Source organism: Phocoena sinus, chromosome 10, assembly GCF_008692025.1.
Source record: "Phocoena sinus isolate mPhoSin1 chromosome 10, mPhoSin1.pri, whole genome shotgun sequence".
Lineage (NCBI taxonomy): Eukaryota > Metazoa > Chordata > Mammalia > Artiodactyla > Phocoenidae > Phocoena > Phocoena sinus.
Window position 1 is genome coordinate 45,200,655 of NC_045772.1, and position 16,599 is coordinate 45,217,253.

General features: G+C 34.1%; 1 protein-coding gene across 1 annotated transcript in view; it reads right to left on the minus strand.

Moving 5' to 3' along the window:
- Positions 1-12,398: 12,398 nt before the first annotated feature.
- Positions 12,399-16,599, minus strand: part of TRHDE (thyrotropin releasing hormone degrading enzyme) — a 404,965-nt gene continuing 400,764 nt past the window's right edge. Inside the window, exon 19 of the mRNA XM_032647249.1 lies at positions 12,399-14,938. Within this exon, the coding sequence (XP_032503140.1) occupies positions 14,795-14,938 (144 nt within the window). The 3' untranslated portion in view covers positions 12,399-14,794. The remainder of the gene's footprint in view (positions 14,939-16,599) is intronic.

Below are 16,599 nucleotides of genomic sequence, written 5' to 3' on the forward strand. Positions count from 1 at the left end.
TTGTAGCTTAGACGTTTATCAGTTAGTAACATATGAAGCATAGCGGTGGCATATGAGTCAGACAATAAGGTAATTCACCTTCATCTCCATTTCCTACTAAAATATCGAGGAATAAAAGCTTGACACAATTTTCCCAGTCCAATCCATGATCTTACAAGGAATTTCAAAGACATAAATGGCACCATTTTCTGGGATAGATTCACTTTCTGTGGTAATAAGTTAATACTGCGAATATTTTCTATAAGAAGATAATTTGAGAAGGCAGCATGCATGCAAAGTCAAGTGTATGTGACGTTCATAGATTACGAAAAATATGCTGTGTTTTTACAAATTTAACTTTAGCAGTGAACAAAAATCTCTTTAAAAAATATAGACACTTTTATTTTTGTTTGTTTATTTGTTTGTTTTTTGGGTACGCGGGCCTCTCACTGTTGTGGCCTCTCCCTCTGCGGAGCACAGGCTCCGGACGCGCAGGCTCAGCGGCCATGGCTCACGGGCCCAGCCGCTCCACAGCATGTGGGATCTTCCCGGACCGGGGCACGAACCCATATCTCTTGCAACAGCAGGTGGACTCTCAACCACTTGCGCCACCAGGGAAGCCCTATAGACACTTTTTTAAAAAAAATTATACTTCTTGGTTAGTTCAGCTCTTCAACTAAAATTTCTTCCTTGTGCATTTTGCAACCTTTTGGCAGGTTTATTGTTGAAAAGCCAAGGTACATTCATAATTGCACCACAGTAACATGCATTTATCATTGGCAAACATTCCACATTATAAATGAATTACTGTAATAGATGTGTTGTGAAATAGCATCTTAGTATCCTTCTGTTCTTCTGTTTTCTCTACCAAGAGGGTCAAAGTAGATCACAAGTGTTCCTCTAAAGTGATATTTTTGAACAAATTCAAAGAATGGAGTGAGCTTTCAAGCTTTAGTTTTGCAATACTTTAAAATGATCAGCACTTTTTATTCTAGTTATGCCTCTAAATCCCCCAAACACTTGTTGCTGTGTGACTATACTGGAAAGTCATTGGTTTCTATACTGGCACTTAGGCTGTTCTCAATCAAGAAAATGTGATTGAGAATTTATTATATTTGAAGTTGCTGTCAAGAAATTTAAAAAAATCATCTCCATCCTTGAAGAATGTATAATCTCATTGTGAGATAAAATACATTGATATAAAATATCTAAGAAGTGTGAAATGGATGGTATAGTCAATAAGAACTATATACACTAAAGAGAGAATCTGTTCAGAAGAGAGAGATTTCAAAATGACCCCAAAAATGTAGCTGTGAATACATCAATGCCTAATATAGATTATAAGATTTCCAGTTGATTTTATTCAGGTGTGTTTGAAAACGAGAGAGAAAAACATCTACCCCACACCACTTCATAAAGCTTTAGCAAGATATTAGAGTAAAAATATTTATCGGCTCTATGGTATGTTGGTAGCTGCCGTTCTAATGTTTCTGATGTAGGTAAAGTGGAGTTGTCAGAAACACAGGAGCGTAGGGTTCTGTAACCATCTTATTTTAACAACTTTAATGACCTCTGAAGAAGGCAGTGCATTGTCTATAAGCAGAGTTCTCCCCAAACAAGTCCCACATAAACATAGACTAACCAAGGGATCTACACGTCTAAGTGTGAAAGTGCTGGTTAGTATCAGATCTGCTGGCAGAATGATAACTGGGAAAAAAAAACAACACACAGTCTCATCTCATGATTTAAATGAAGACAACATGTCACCCTATACATACATAGAGAAAAGTTATAATGGATAACAATATCAGAATCCCAAAATTCTCACATAACAAAATTTAACAAGAACCAAGATATTAATTTGACTTAGGTACAAAAAAGTAGCCAATATTTAACTGAGATTTCTCTTAGCAGTTTGCAAACTTTGGACCTTTAAAAAACTAAGAGCTATGTAGATCAAGCGGATCTTTATAAGAAAACTACATATTTAGGCATTACTAGAAGTACAGTAATTAAAGCATGGCAAGAGATATTTTGCTCTATTTTTGCAATTTGGCCAATCTGTACAAGGTTTGTATTACAAAATCAAACCTCTCAAATGATGATAAATATTATGGTAAGTGTCCATAGTCAAAGCAAATAAAATATTTGTACACGAAAGTCAGACAAAGCATTTAATTTCATTCAAGTTTTTTTTCAAGTAATTGAGAATGACGAGAAACTTAACACATGGGAACTCTTATTTTAAAATGAATTTGTGACAAAACAAGCAAACATCCATTTATCACCTCTAACATTAGAGTTCCTGTGTTTTATTACTAACCAGAAAGGGCAGCTTGATTTTTTCCAGTTTCATTTAGCCAAAGTTAGGTTTTAGTATTTCGTTTTGGTATTTCAACTACTCGAGAGAACACCCAGATATGAGTATCTATGTACCCAGATATCTACTGAATCTTATTTGATGGCTCTAGAAATGCACATACCTTCTATTGAACCTAAAGTAATAAAATCACACTTTAATCTAAATCTCTCCTCTAAGTCACCAGGCATTTTCTCATATGCAACAAGATGAGAACTTCCAAACTAGAAAATTGAATAATTTGAGTCTAAATGATTGGAAAATGATTTGAATATGTAGTATGGGACTATAATTTCACTTTTTTTTTTTTTTTTTTTTTTTTGTGGTACGCGGGCCTCTCACTGTTGTGGTCTCTCCCGTTGCGGAGCACAGGCTCCGGACGCGCAGGCTCAGCGGCCATGGCTCACGGGCCCAGCCGCTCCGCGGCATGTGGGATCTTCCCAGACCGGGGCACGAACCCGCGTCCCCTGCATCGGCAGGTGGACTCTCAACCACTGCGCCACCAGGGAAGCCCTAATTTCACTTTTTAAATGTGGAAATATGCTTGGTTAGAAGTTCTGTCATCTGCTGTCAAGTCTCCTCACTCTTCTCCTTCATCCAAAACACACCACACACACACACACACACACACACACACACACTTCAAACAGCTCAACACTAGTCAATTCTTGCTCTTACTTTGTAATTTGAACAGGATTGAAATTAATATTTATTTTGGAGCCTGGGTTTATTATATGAAACCTTCCATGTATTTTACTCAATTTTTTTCACTCACACATCACTGGAAAATATTTAGGTGACCCAAGTACCAGAATAACTGTTATTTGTATAATATATTCACGACATACTTAACTGTAGTCCTTTAGGCACCTGCTGCATTTTGCATATTCTCTGTCTTCTGAAGTCCACCCCCATCTTAAATATAGCAAGCCTACTTTCCAGTCCTACTTTCTAATCCCTTTTTGGTGCTAAATTTTGCTGTATGTCCACCTAGTAATGTTACATTGAAGCCATTCCTGTTAAGCTTTAGCTTTAGGACTCCTACATAGATCTTTGCTAATTAAGCAGTTCCCTCTTATAGTTTACCCAGCAGGCAGTTGTTGAAGTTCTGAGGTAGACCTGAATTTTCATAAGTGTCTCAGTGAAGTTCGTCATTGTGCAAATTATAATCCTAATAACTTAATAAAAACCTACTAACTTGGAAGATCTTACTCTACAACAAAATTTCTTTTCCCCATGAAAAATGGGTTCAGTATGAAATCGTATGGAGATAACAACCTACAGGGTAAATGACGGAGAATGAAAAAAATAGCAAAAGCAGGATAGAGGGGATTCAAGACTTTTTTTGGCCACATATGGCTCAAGAGTTCTCCAATCAAATTATTCACCCTCTACCAGCTTGCTAAAATGTTCCAGAGGTGACAATGCTTCTAGTTCCCTTTTTAGTGAAAAAAATGAATTGCTTGTATTCTGAAATCTGTAATTAGCTAGATAATTTGGGAAAGGAAAACAAATTTCAGCAACCCAAGGGAAGCCAGGAACTAAAGGATTGCCGAATGAGCACAATGGCTCAAGAGCATACGTAAGCAGAATCAATCTACCCAGATGCCCTATGGGTCTTGTTTGACAATCTCAAGAGCACGTCACTTTCTATTATGCACACTGATATAGAAAGAGCTCCAAACTTTCACTGTTCTCTTTTCCGTGTCAAGTGAAAATAAGTGCCTGCTGCCGAAAAAGCCGAAAAAGCCTCAGTGTTCAGCTGGCAGGTTGCAGTGAGAAAGAGAAAGAGAAGGGAGAGTAAAAGAAACTGGAAAAGAACTAGAAAAAAGAATATTTCAGAGGATAACAGTTTATAATAATGGCTTATGATGTGTTTATCTCCCTGATGCAATGATTTCAACCCATGTATCAGGCCTGAGCTCCAACTTCAGGCATTTGCAAAATGGGCAGCAGAAAAAAAAATTGTTCTATTCAGCAGAGCAAAGGTGCAGTCATTTGCTGGAACGCCCTGCCAATTTCAAAGCAAAATAAAAGTTGAAAAATTGTTGTTGCTGATAATGGTAGATATGGATGTAGTCACAAGACTACAGAGACTCAATAAGACTATAGAGAAAATGACGTAAGACAAAGTGAGTGACAGGAGAATGTCAATGTCAGAATAGAGGGAAAATGAGGCATCTAGGTGGATGGCAGGGAAACAGCTTCCTGTGCTGTGTCAGTGACGTGTTATAGCCCTAAGGTCAGTTGTTCAAGCCTCCTATTAGCCTTTCACAATTAAGCTAACTGAAAACACATTTTGCATTTCTATATTCAAAGAATATTAAACAGCAGTAAGAAATTCTTAGATGTCTAAAAATACAGGTACTTTCAGTAACATTCTGTAACTATTGCTTACGCTATGGAATGTTCAATTTGGTATGTGCTGCCCAGAGGTTCTCGACCATGATGACTGTGTATTAGAATCATTCTGGGAGCTTTAAAAATTGCTGACGCAGATACCTCATGCCAGAGAGTCTTCTTTAATTGAAGTGTGGCCCAGGCAAAAGTATGTTTGAAAAGCTATTTCAGTTGAGTCTAATGTAAAGTCAGGGCAGAGAACCACTGTGCCTACCCAATGTTTCTTAAAGTGTGGTCTAGATGGATGGCCTCTAGTGTAGATGGAACCAACTACAGTCCTTGTTCAAAATGCAGACAACCGTATCCCAGCCAACACTTACTAAGACAGAATCGCTAGAGTTGGGGGCCAGACAGAATTGTTTTCTTAATAAGCTCCCTCATGATTGTTAGAGGGAATTCTTGTTATTGTGCCTGTATAATTTAATGTCATTTGACAGCCTCTTCAAATGATGGTAGACATGCTCTACTCCCCCGATTTATATTTTGCAATAGCCATTTTCTGATTTATGTGATTGTTCTGCAGAGAACAATCATTTGACAAAGAAATAAATAGACTATATGGGAATAGATATGGATACCATATATACATGTATATATGGTATCTATATATGAGATATGTACATACATATGCATCTATATATCTCCAGTATACGTGGACACTGGCCATAATCCTAATAGGAGTATTCTTGATTCTGGCTTGGAAGGCCGTCCATTTCTTATTCCCATGTTCATGGTGGAGGAGAATTCCCTACGGCTGAATAAAGTATCATGGGTAAGGCTCAAATGGGTGGCTATGCAGAGTCAAGTCTGATGTTCTCTGAACAATCCTTAGAAACAGAAAAACCCAGAGACATTGAAAAACTATACTTTGAGTACTACTTATGCACCCTGATTATATATATTTTATAGTCCTGTTGTTATTGAAAACTGTTCTTGAAATTCAGGGAACTTGACAGTCTATAGAACGTGGAAACCTATTAAAAAGCAATCTGAAAATGCATTTCAGGTGAAATCACTTTTCCCAAAGTGCAGATCATTTCATTTATTCTAAAGGCATATAATTAGAAAGGAGACTGAATTGGTATTTTTTTCCTTCTTACAGTATAGCACAAATATGTACTTCTTTATTCCAGCTTCAGCATGTGTATAGTTTTGAAAAAGTCCTCGTCAAAAAAGAAAGTGATTTTTTTCTTTTTTCATGGACCTCTACAATGTGTCTACTCAGAATTTTAAAAATCGGTTCTCAAGTAAAAACAGAAGCATAATTTTAAAAAGCAGAAGATATTATTTATCTTGGCCTTATCTGAACATGTCAGAAAATTAAGACAGTGATGAATTACACATTACTGTACAAAATTTTATTATCAGAGGCAAAATTCAAATTTGTTCTGCTTAAAATACAGAAGACAAATTTTCTCACTTAGAAAAATCCATTTTGTCAGCGCTTGATTATAGTGGAATAAAAACTTCATGTTGAACACATACTAATTGAATTTTTACTGAATAATTTTAAAGGCATACCATAGAAAACATTAACCTGCTAAACTAACACAGTTATTTGGCAGATGCTTTAGTAATCATATTTACTAAAAGAACAGTTACTTTTTTATTCCTAAATCATAAGATATTAGAAATGAAAAAAAGTGCTTCCATTTGGCATATTTTAAATAAGTCTGTTCATTTGGAGAATGGCTCTAGGAAAATAAACTTTGTTGCTGAATAAATTCATTAGAAATAGTCCACATAATATTTTTAAAAGATTATCTGATGAATTCAGTGGTGTCCAGAAAGCCAATTATGAAAGCCCAAAGGCAGAATTTCTCTTCTTGCTTCAAGTAAGTGGACAGTGCACAAGCTTCATAGTTCTACTGTGTTTTAGTTTTATAGTTTTGGTCTATTTTAAAAAACTATCAAAATGTAAAGGGACTAAAATACAGCAAAGATAAATGGCAAGTATATTCATATATGGCAATGCACAGGTAGCATTTAAAAAATAATGTGAGGTTACTATTATACAATATTTTAAAGGGTAGAAATACAACATTCACTTGAAACATTTTTTGTACTTAAGTGACAGATAATAAACCTTTATAAATGAAACTTAGTAGCAAAAAATTAATAATGAATGTTTTCACCCAGTAGGTCATAAGTTATGTGAAAGTGGGAACAGAATAGTGAACAAGAGCAAAAGTAATATTATGAACCTTGTCGGGGTTAAAAGGAGAGTAACTGAATGATTAACTTAGAAAGTAAACAAAGCTACAGTAATCAAGACAGTATGGTACTGGCACAAAAACAGAAATATAGATCAATGGTACAGGACAGAAAGCCCAGAGGTAAACCCACGCACATATAGTCACCTAATTTACGACAAAGGAGGCAAGAACATACAATGGAGGAAAGACAGCCTCTTCAATAAGTGGTGCTGGGAAAACTGGACAGCTACATGGAAAAGAATGGAATTAGAACACTAGCTAACACCATACACAAAAGTAAACTCAAAATGGTTTAAAGACCTAAATGTAAGAATGGACACTATAAAACGCTTAGAGGAAAACATAGGAAAAACACTCTTTGACATAAACCACAGCAAGATCTTTTTTGATCTGCCTTCTAGAGTAATGAAAATAAAAACAAAAATAAGCAAATGGCACCTAATTAAACCTAAAAGCTTTTGCACAGCAAAGGAAACCATAAACAAGATGAAAAGACAACCCTCAGAATGGGAGAAAATATTTGCAAATGAAACAATGGACAAAAGATTAATCTCCAAAATATACAAACGGCTCATGGAGCTCAATATCAAAAAAACAAACAACCCAATTAACAAATGGGCAGAAGACCTAAATAGTCATTTCGCCAAAGAAGACATACAGATGCCAAGAGGCACACGAAAAGCTGCTAAACATCACTAATTACTAGAGAAATGCAAATCAGAACTACAATGAAGTATCACCTCACACTGGTCAGAATGGCCATTATCAAAAAATCTAGAAACAGTATAATGCTGGAAAGGGTGTGGTGAAAAGGGAACCCTCCTGCACTGTTGGTGGGAATATAAATTTATACAACCACTATGGAGAACAGTATGGAGGTTCCTTAAAAAACTAAAAATAGAACTACCATATGACCCAGCAATCCCACTACTGGACATATACCCTGAGAAAACCATAATTCAAAAAGAGACATGCACCACAATGTCCATTGCAGCACTATTTACAATAGCCAGGATATGGAAGCAACCTAAGTGCCCATCAACAGATGAATGGCTAAAGAAGATGTGGCACATATATACAATGGAATATTACTCAGCCACAAAAAGAAATGAAATTGAGTTATTTGTAGTGAGGTGGATGGACCTAGAGTCTATCATACAGAGTGAAGTAAGTCAGAAAGAGAAAAACAAATACTGTGTGCTAACGCATATACGTGGAATCTAAAAAAAAAAAAATGGTACTGATATACCTAGTGGCAGGGCAGGAATAAAGACGTAGACATAGAGAATGGACTTGGGGACATGAGGGGAGGGGGAAGCTGGGGTAAAGTGAGAGTAGCATCGACATATACACTACCAAATGTAAAATAGATAGCTAATGGGAAGCAGCCACATAGCACAGGGAGATCAGCTTGGTGTTTTGCAATGACCTAGAGGGGTGGGGTAGGGAGGGTGGGAGGGAAGCTCAAGAGGGAGGAGATATGGGCATATATGTATGCATACGGTTGATTCACTTTGTTGTACAACAGAAACTAACAGCATTGTGAAGCAATTATACTCCAAATAAGATGTATTAAGAAAAAAGAAAGTAAATACACTGCACATTCAAGGCAGATGTTCTTAACTCTACTGTAATATTTGCTATAAAACATTTCACTCTTTCAATTACTTACATGACATAATAAAAATGTATGCGATTAGAACCAAGTTGACCTGTGCAGAGGTAGGTCAAAGTAGTTAACTGTAACTACACAGAGGAGGCCAATGGAAAATGTAACTTCAAGTAAATTAAGGAGCTGCGGTCCATCCATATGGTTCTAAGCAGAAAGAGAGAAATATTTCTCTGACCTCATTGCTAAGCAAAAGGAAAGTTCTGGCTAAACTAATAGGTCTCCTCCATATGCAGGGTAGAGATTTTTTATCTTTTGGTCCACTGGTGAAGAGCTTTGCAATCCATCTTCTCTTTTCCCTTATTTTTCATGGCTCGTTGGCTGGACTATCTCTTAATTACTTGTAACAGCTTAAAACCCACTACACAACACATTAATGTAAAACACTTTGGTGAAAATTTTTATAGGCCATATGAAGTAACCTTGTTAAGAAATGAGTAGTAAACCAAAATGTACTAATTAACATTTTTCTCAAATTAGCCAATGACAATGAAAAAGTAAGCTAAGTATTCAAATATTCTACAGAGACTGGTCTGTATGGATAATCCTTATGTTTTCAGGCATGTAGGAGGCAGATTAAGGACTAATTTAAGCCATATAAGGCTTGCGTTTGCAGGTTTTTGAATTCTCGCCAAAACCTACCACCAGTTACACAAGCTCATTACAACTCTTAGCTTCTGTCTCTTCACTGGTGATTTGGAACTGATGGTATTTCACAGGGTTATTAAATGAGATGATACCTACACAATGCCCAGCACTTAGGAGGCACTCAAGTTTTTGTACTTTCCTGATATTATAACTCATTTAACTAACACAGTACAAAAAATTAATTCTGATTAAAATGAAGAATGGGTCTTTCTTTTTTCTTAGTGGATTGGTACATGAACTGGGAATGTGCAAAAGATAAACATCTTTAATGTACTATCCTTAAAGTACTAAATATTCAACATAAAATCCTGTAAAGTGTTATGTTTTCAAAATCTGGGTAAAATTATACTGCCTACCAGTAGGGCTATTTGTGAAAAATCTATTTTAAAAATAAAATTCATATACAGTATACATAAAATTAGAACATATATTTTCACCAACTGTTTATTTTTAATATTTAAGACAATTTTTTCTAGACTTTGAAGTAAACTTTCATAGAATAAAATCGAAATAAAAGCTACTAAAGTACACTTTTGTTTTTTTTTCTGAACATAAACAATGCATATTAAACAAAATACTAAAAAAAAAAAAAAAAAAAAAAAAAAAAAAATGGGTTAGCCAAAAAGTTCATTCGGGTTTTTCAAGCTTATGGAAAAACCCGAATGAACTTTTTGGCCAACCCAATATTTTAATTTAAAAAAGACCTTATTAATTCAGAGCAATCGAACTGAAAGTTACTCTTATGTAATTAAATTTTGGAATTCCAGGATATTTTGCAATAACATTTTCATACTCAAAAGTTCACATATACTATTTTGAACAAATACATTATTGCCTAGTACTGTATAAGAATTGTTGAACCTGTTTTTAAAAACATATGATTAACTTAAAATTAACACATTGTGAATATACAAACAGTAAGCTAAAACCATTTTAGAAAACTTCAGCTACTTTTACATAAGGAGGTTAAACATTTTTCCACAACTTACTGATATTATTAAAATGCTCAACTTTTCTTAAAGATAAATTCTATTCTAATTTATATTCCAACTATAAAAGTTTAAACTATGTGGTTTTATTATACTTTCTAAATGTTACACAATTAAGTGCTGTGAAACAAACAGTGAGAATTATCCTGAAGTGCGACAAATGTTTTGAGAATGAGTATACAAAAATAATGCCTAATATTATCTATACCTAAAAATTATTTAGTTCCTTTTTTGTAGTATGTAATTATCTTTCATGTTGCCCTTATTGGTTCATTATTTCTCTATGTTTGTTTCATTTATTGTGATGTAAATTCCTTTAAGCCTTGTTCATCCCTTCCTTTCCTCTCAAAAAGTGCTTTGTGAAATAAAAGGTGCTCAATAAATATGTTTAATTAAATTCTGTCAGTACATAATTAGCAGTGCCAAATGATAATAATTCAGCTATGGTCTCTGATAAAGGAAAAAAAAACAGGTGTAGGAATCCTAATTTACCATTATATGAGCTTTCTCTTTAATAAAGTATATGTGATTACTTCATGGGTATATTGAGAATAATTAAACTATTTTAGGTTTCTGACTTCTTAGAAAATATTCCTTAAAATTTAATAGCCAATAGATTTGAATTAAATATATTATTGTAAACTTCTTTAGGAATCCCTTTACTGCATCTGATATAGTACTACAGTTGCACGAAAATGGTTTTTGCATAACTTAGTCTGCAAAGATTGATAAACATTTTACTGAATATTACCTTCACTGATTTAAATGGACATCATTTTATCTGTGGTCTGACCATCTGTTACTACAAAGTGTATCAGAGAAATCTGTGTGGAAAATAAAGCAAATTGTCGGTATTTTAAGGTCATATTTAAATAATGTTCACCAAAATATTAAAAAAAAGAAAACTATTATCAATGGGCTGTATTTTTTGTCCCAATATTTGGGTATTTACGCTGACCAAAGTGAATGCTAATTAACATTTCTTCCGGTTGTTGACATTATGCAAACTAGAAACAGACTTTTAAAAATAATGTAACTATTGTAGATATATTTAATCAGTATTTTGATATTGCTTCTGGTATTTGGAAAATCTCCAATTAATGCAACTGATAGAGGTATTTCAAACATGTCTTTCTATTTTAGTTGTAGGAAGGTTTTCTTGAAGATCTCAAGTTATTGTAATTGTTCCCAAAACAACAATCATGTTATTTTTTTTTTTTTTTTTTTTAGCTGTATGCGTGCCTCTCACTGTTGTGACCTCGGTTCCTGTTGCGGAGCACAGGCTCCAGACGCACAGGCTCAGCAGCCATGGCTCACGGGCCCAGCTGCTCTGCAGCATGTGGGATCTTCCCAGACTGGGGCACGAACCCGTGTCTCCTAGCATCGGCAGGCGGACTCTCAACCACTGCGCCACCAGGTAAGACCAATCATGTAATTTTAAAAACTAGCATCGGCAGGCGGACTCTCAACCACTGCACCACCAGGTAAGACCAATCATGTAATTTTAAAAAGTTCATGTTGCTACTCTGAGTCTCAGTTTTCTCATCAGGCTATTAGGGCTAATATAATTTATTATGTTTTTGACAGGAATCAAACAAAACAGCATATGTAAAAGTTCTTTGAAAATTAAATGCAGTTTATAAATATATGGTTTAATCTTAGGAACATTGTAAGATTTTACTGTTACAATATTTGTAAGTTGCACTATCAAAAAAATCTCAGTCCTGTGATATAATTATCCTAGAAATAATGTAAACCAAAGTGAGTTTAACTCCCAGGTAGAATCCATGTTATTGAAACTGAAGAATAAACCTAGCATTGTAGATATTAACCTTAGAGGTTGTGCTTGCATATGTAAAAACACTTTTAAAGATTATAGGAAAATTTTAAGGGAAAATGTGTAAAAATGGGGAAAACTTTTTATTTACAGGTTACCTAGAGATATTTAGTGTTCAGAATATTTACTAAATATTCAGTACATATTTAGTCCTTCCTAATTGAAACCAAGTTTTGCTGTTGTACATATAATGGCACAGTAATTTTTTAAGCCTAGATTTTGGACACTTTCAACTATTTGTTATTTCATGCATGTATATGATTTGTAAAACAGACAAAGAGGAGAAAAAAGATAAAAACTCTATGTAGAAAATAGAATTTTATAACTTAACTACATTTTACAGAATATTCCAAGAGATGTCATTGGTCATTTTATTATTTTGAAAATATTACTTATTTAAACAACTAAAAAATGTTAATGCCTGATATAATCTTCAACATTGGAAAGGATAAATTATTGAAAAATATGTAGAACAAAAATTCCATCTCAATGCTATTGATACCACTATACTGTGAACAAGTATTATATGAGGTATTGAACATTGCACATAATTATACACTTAGGATTTGACATCATAGCTAAACCAGCTGTTCAAGGCCACTAAAATACTGAAAGAAGATTAAGATTACTAACAGTGCAGAGGAAAAAAGAACTATAAAATCCCTTCTAACTCAAAGCTGGAAATGGTGATTTCATTCAAAAGAATGTCACAACTATTAAGAGTTTTCAGTAATTCATGACATAAAACAAGACATCCACCTCTAATTTTTTATCTTTTCTATTACATGAATCCAATGGTGATACAGTACGTGTTTTGAACCTGCATGACAGTGTGATCTTTATTATTGTTATGTTTCAGAACTTACCCCTTAAGGGTTTCACACATGTTTGAAATTATATTAAATTTCATCACTTCAGATAGGTGGCATGACCTTTAGATTTTATACTAAGCATTACTCTGTGTTAACAACACATAGAGTATCTAAAATTAATATATTAATTGAAGGGCTGAAAAATTTAGGTGTGAGTAATAGATATTAATTGCTAAAAAGATAAAATTCAACCTTAGGTGATACTTGTTCTATGGATTATTAAATTGTTCCTCTTTACTACAAACCTATAATAAATCTATGGCTCCAGTTTCTAAAATACCTACTTTTTTTTCCCCAATGTTCAGTGACTATTAGAGTTAGAACGTCTCCTTCAATGATTTGCAAGAAGATGTAGAGGGGCGGAAAACCTCAGGAAAACATAAAGTGGTCCACAAACATTTGGCTTATGTACAGTTAGTTATATCTGCATTTCATAATGGTAAACTTAAAATATGTTTGTTTTTGAGCATCTAAGCAACGTTTGGAGAGCTGGCCTACTGCGTGAGAATACCATTTAAAAACACTTGTGTTCCATAATACAGCCAGGGAAAGACTATTCAAAATTCCCAGGTAGAACAGAGCTGTCAATACTAAAGGAAAAGCTTTGCTCAAGAAAAGAAACTTTTCATCTTGACAAATGGCACACCTGGCATCAAAGGTCATAAGAATCCATTTGAAGTATGGTCGCTTAATGGAAGATTAGATTCACACAGACACAAAGATCAACACACAGAAAGAGTTTTTAACTCTCTGCACCACCCAACATGAGATGGAGAAACAAAGAAGATGGAAAAGAAACACTTTCTCAGCACTGATAATCATTAAGTATACATAACTGTTTTATCCAATAGGAAGCTGGACCAAAATGATGACAGAATCTATATTTACGATGTGAGGTTGCCACTTAGGAAAATTAGCAGAGCGTTTGTACATAAATTTTGTTTAAATTCATTTTTATGTATAGAATAGACCATTCAGGAAGTAGATGAAAAAATCTATAACAGTTGAGAAATTTAGTCAGGAAATTGTCAGGAAGGATAGCGTTGAGATAAATTCTTTGAAGCCTTTCCAAAGTTTGCGTAAGTTTATAAAAAGATAAATTTTCTTTCAGCTGAAGAAAGTCTGCACAAATGCAGTGTACAACATACTATATACATATGGGGCCTCCCTATGTACATATACATATGCATACACTATCTATATGCGTTTTTTAATGTATACACAGCTTTAACTCAAAGAAAATGAGTTAACAGTACAATAATCATTGAAAGACAATCCAAGTGCTGAAATAAGTGACACCAATCACTTAAAGGGCTATTTCACTTCTCACATTGCCCAGGACTAAGAATATAATTCCGTTTTAGTTTTTCTTTCATTGCATCACTGTCACAGATAATCTTTGTGCTTTTGCATAATGTTAATCCCGCTGTAACATATATTCACATACAACATTGGACATTTTAAATAAGCATGCTAGAACACAGGCAGGGCCATACAACCATGCACAAAATATTCTGAATATGTTTTTTCCATACTGACTGCAACGTCAACATGCACCACTATCATATTTGGTCCTGTACAGTGAGGAATGTATAGCTGAAGCAGTCATGGCTAGTTGCACTTGCAAGAGTTTCTTTAGAGAAGAACACCCAGTAGGGAAACAAAACAGAATGAGTGAAACAAAAAAAAATCACCCAAAACCAAAAATTAAAAAAAAAAATTTCCTCCCACACGTTAACACTGAAAATCTGGCCATTTTCCTCATTCCACACAAAGCAGGTCTTCTCACAGAATTCTGAGTCAAATTGTTTTTAATAGACACACATTAGTGTCTCAGAGCTTTTCCTAACCATTGGAAAAGCTCATCTTGATAAAGCATTTTCCAGCGTACATTGGCTTCGACAGTTTCCACGGCTCTTGAGAAAGAGGCAGCAGCTACTCCATCATAGCTCTTCATGAAGTTCCTTAGCTAGAAATAGAAATATTAAAATAGTAAATAGACAGCATAAGGAATATGGTCAATAATACTCTAATAAGTTCGTATGGGGGCAGACGGTTACTAGACTTATCATAGTGATCATTTCATAATGTATGCAAATGTCAAATCATTATATAGTATACCTGAAACTAACATAATATTGTATTTCTACTACGTTTCAATAAAAAATATAATTTAAAAATGGTAAATACACATGTCTTCAAAAGAACTCATGTCCAATACATATAAACAAGAATCTATTTGGAGAAAAGTGTCACAGTCACTACAGAAGGTATATTTAATATGTGGAGTGAGCTTAGTAATGAAATGGAATAAAACAGATTGTGTCCTCTAGGTGTAATGTAATTTCTTTTGGAACTGAAAGGATGAAAAGAATGGACATTACAGTTTAAGTAGCTTCAAATTCAGCTTCTTGTTTCATAAATAAATATTAAAATAGACATATTTAATTTGTCTTTTCATAATAGGTTCTAATTACAAAGCTATCTAATGTAATAAATAGCCTTAAAATGAATATAAGGATTAAAGTTAACTTCTTGTGCTTAGAGAGAAAATTATTCATATTCTCTAAATAAATAGTATGAGTGCCTGACACTATCTTTGATAGCAAAGAAATATCAAAATTATTGGGCCGTGGAAAAAAAAGTAATGATGCTATGAAAACTGGATGATAAATGACACTGCAATCTCCTGAGCAACTAGATTTAGAAAGAATGAAGGAGGAATGTCGATTCATTTAGCTAGAGAATTTGAGCTTTAATTAAAAAGTTAAAAATTTTAAATGTTTTGTCATAATTTTATGGATAGAAGATTTTCTCTAGAGAGTCCACATACACTGGGAATGCTCAAGGATTTTATTTCAAGATTAAATACTAGCAGATTTTCTCTTTGTTTGATATGTTTTAAGAAACTGTCAACCAACCAACAATTGCAATGCTAATAGACAAATGTGAAAAATCAACTTGCAACACAGAAGTGTTATACTGTGTAATTAGTGTGGGGTGTGAGTCATCACATGGTGGGCACCACATGGAGAATATGCCAGGAGAGAAATGTCATCAAGCTTGACTCAGGGATAGGGAGATACGGGGGCAGGGGAGTCATTAAAATGGAGTTAATTATACCTTTCTGAATTCATCTAGAAATTGGTTCATGGGTAGCTTGGTTTGTTTATGACAGTATTACTTTGATTACATGATACTGATGGTTTTTTTCAAAGTTTATCCTCTACTTTCCTACAAAACCTGGTGCCCTGCAGCATTAGCAGTGGATAACCATATCTCAGAGCTATGTTCTTTATAAGACTTCAAATTCACTATGCTTTAATAACATAAAAGCATAAATATTCAATGTATAAAATATTCAAAATATTCAATGTATTATGTAACAAAGAGTCAATGTATTTGTAACAAAAATTCAATGTATTATGTAACAAAGATTTATCAGTGCTATCCTTAAAACTGATCTGACACCTGACCAGATTTACACATACAAAAGAAAGAGGATTAAGGGAAAGACTAGAATTTATTGAAACCTTCAATATTCTAGGCACTGTGCCACACACATATACCTGTGACATGTACACATAGATAAAAAGGAAGTCTAATGAAAGCATTTGAATCATATTTTTA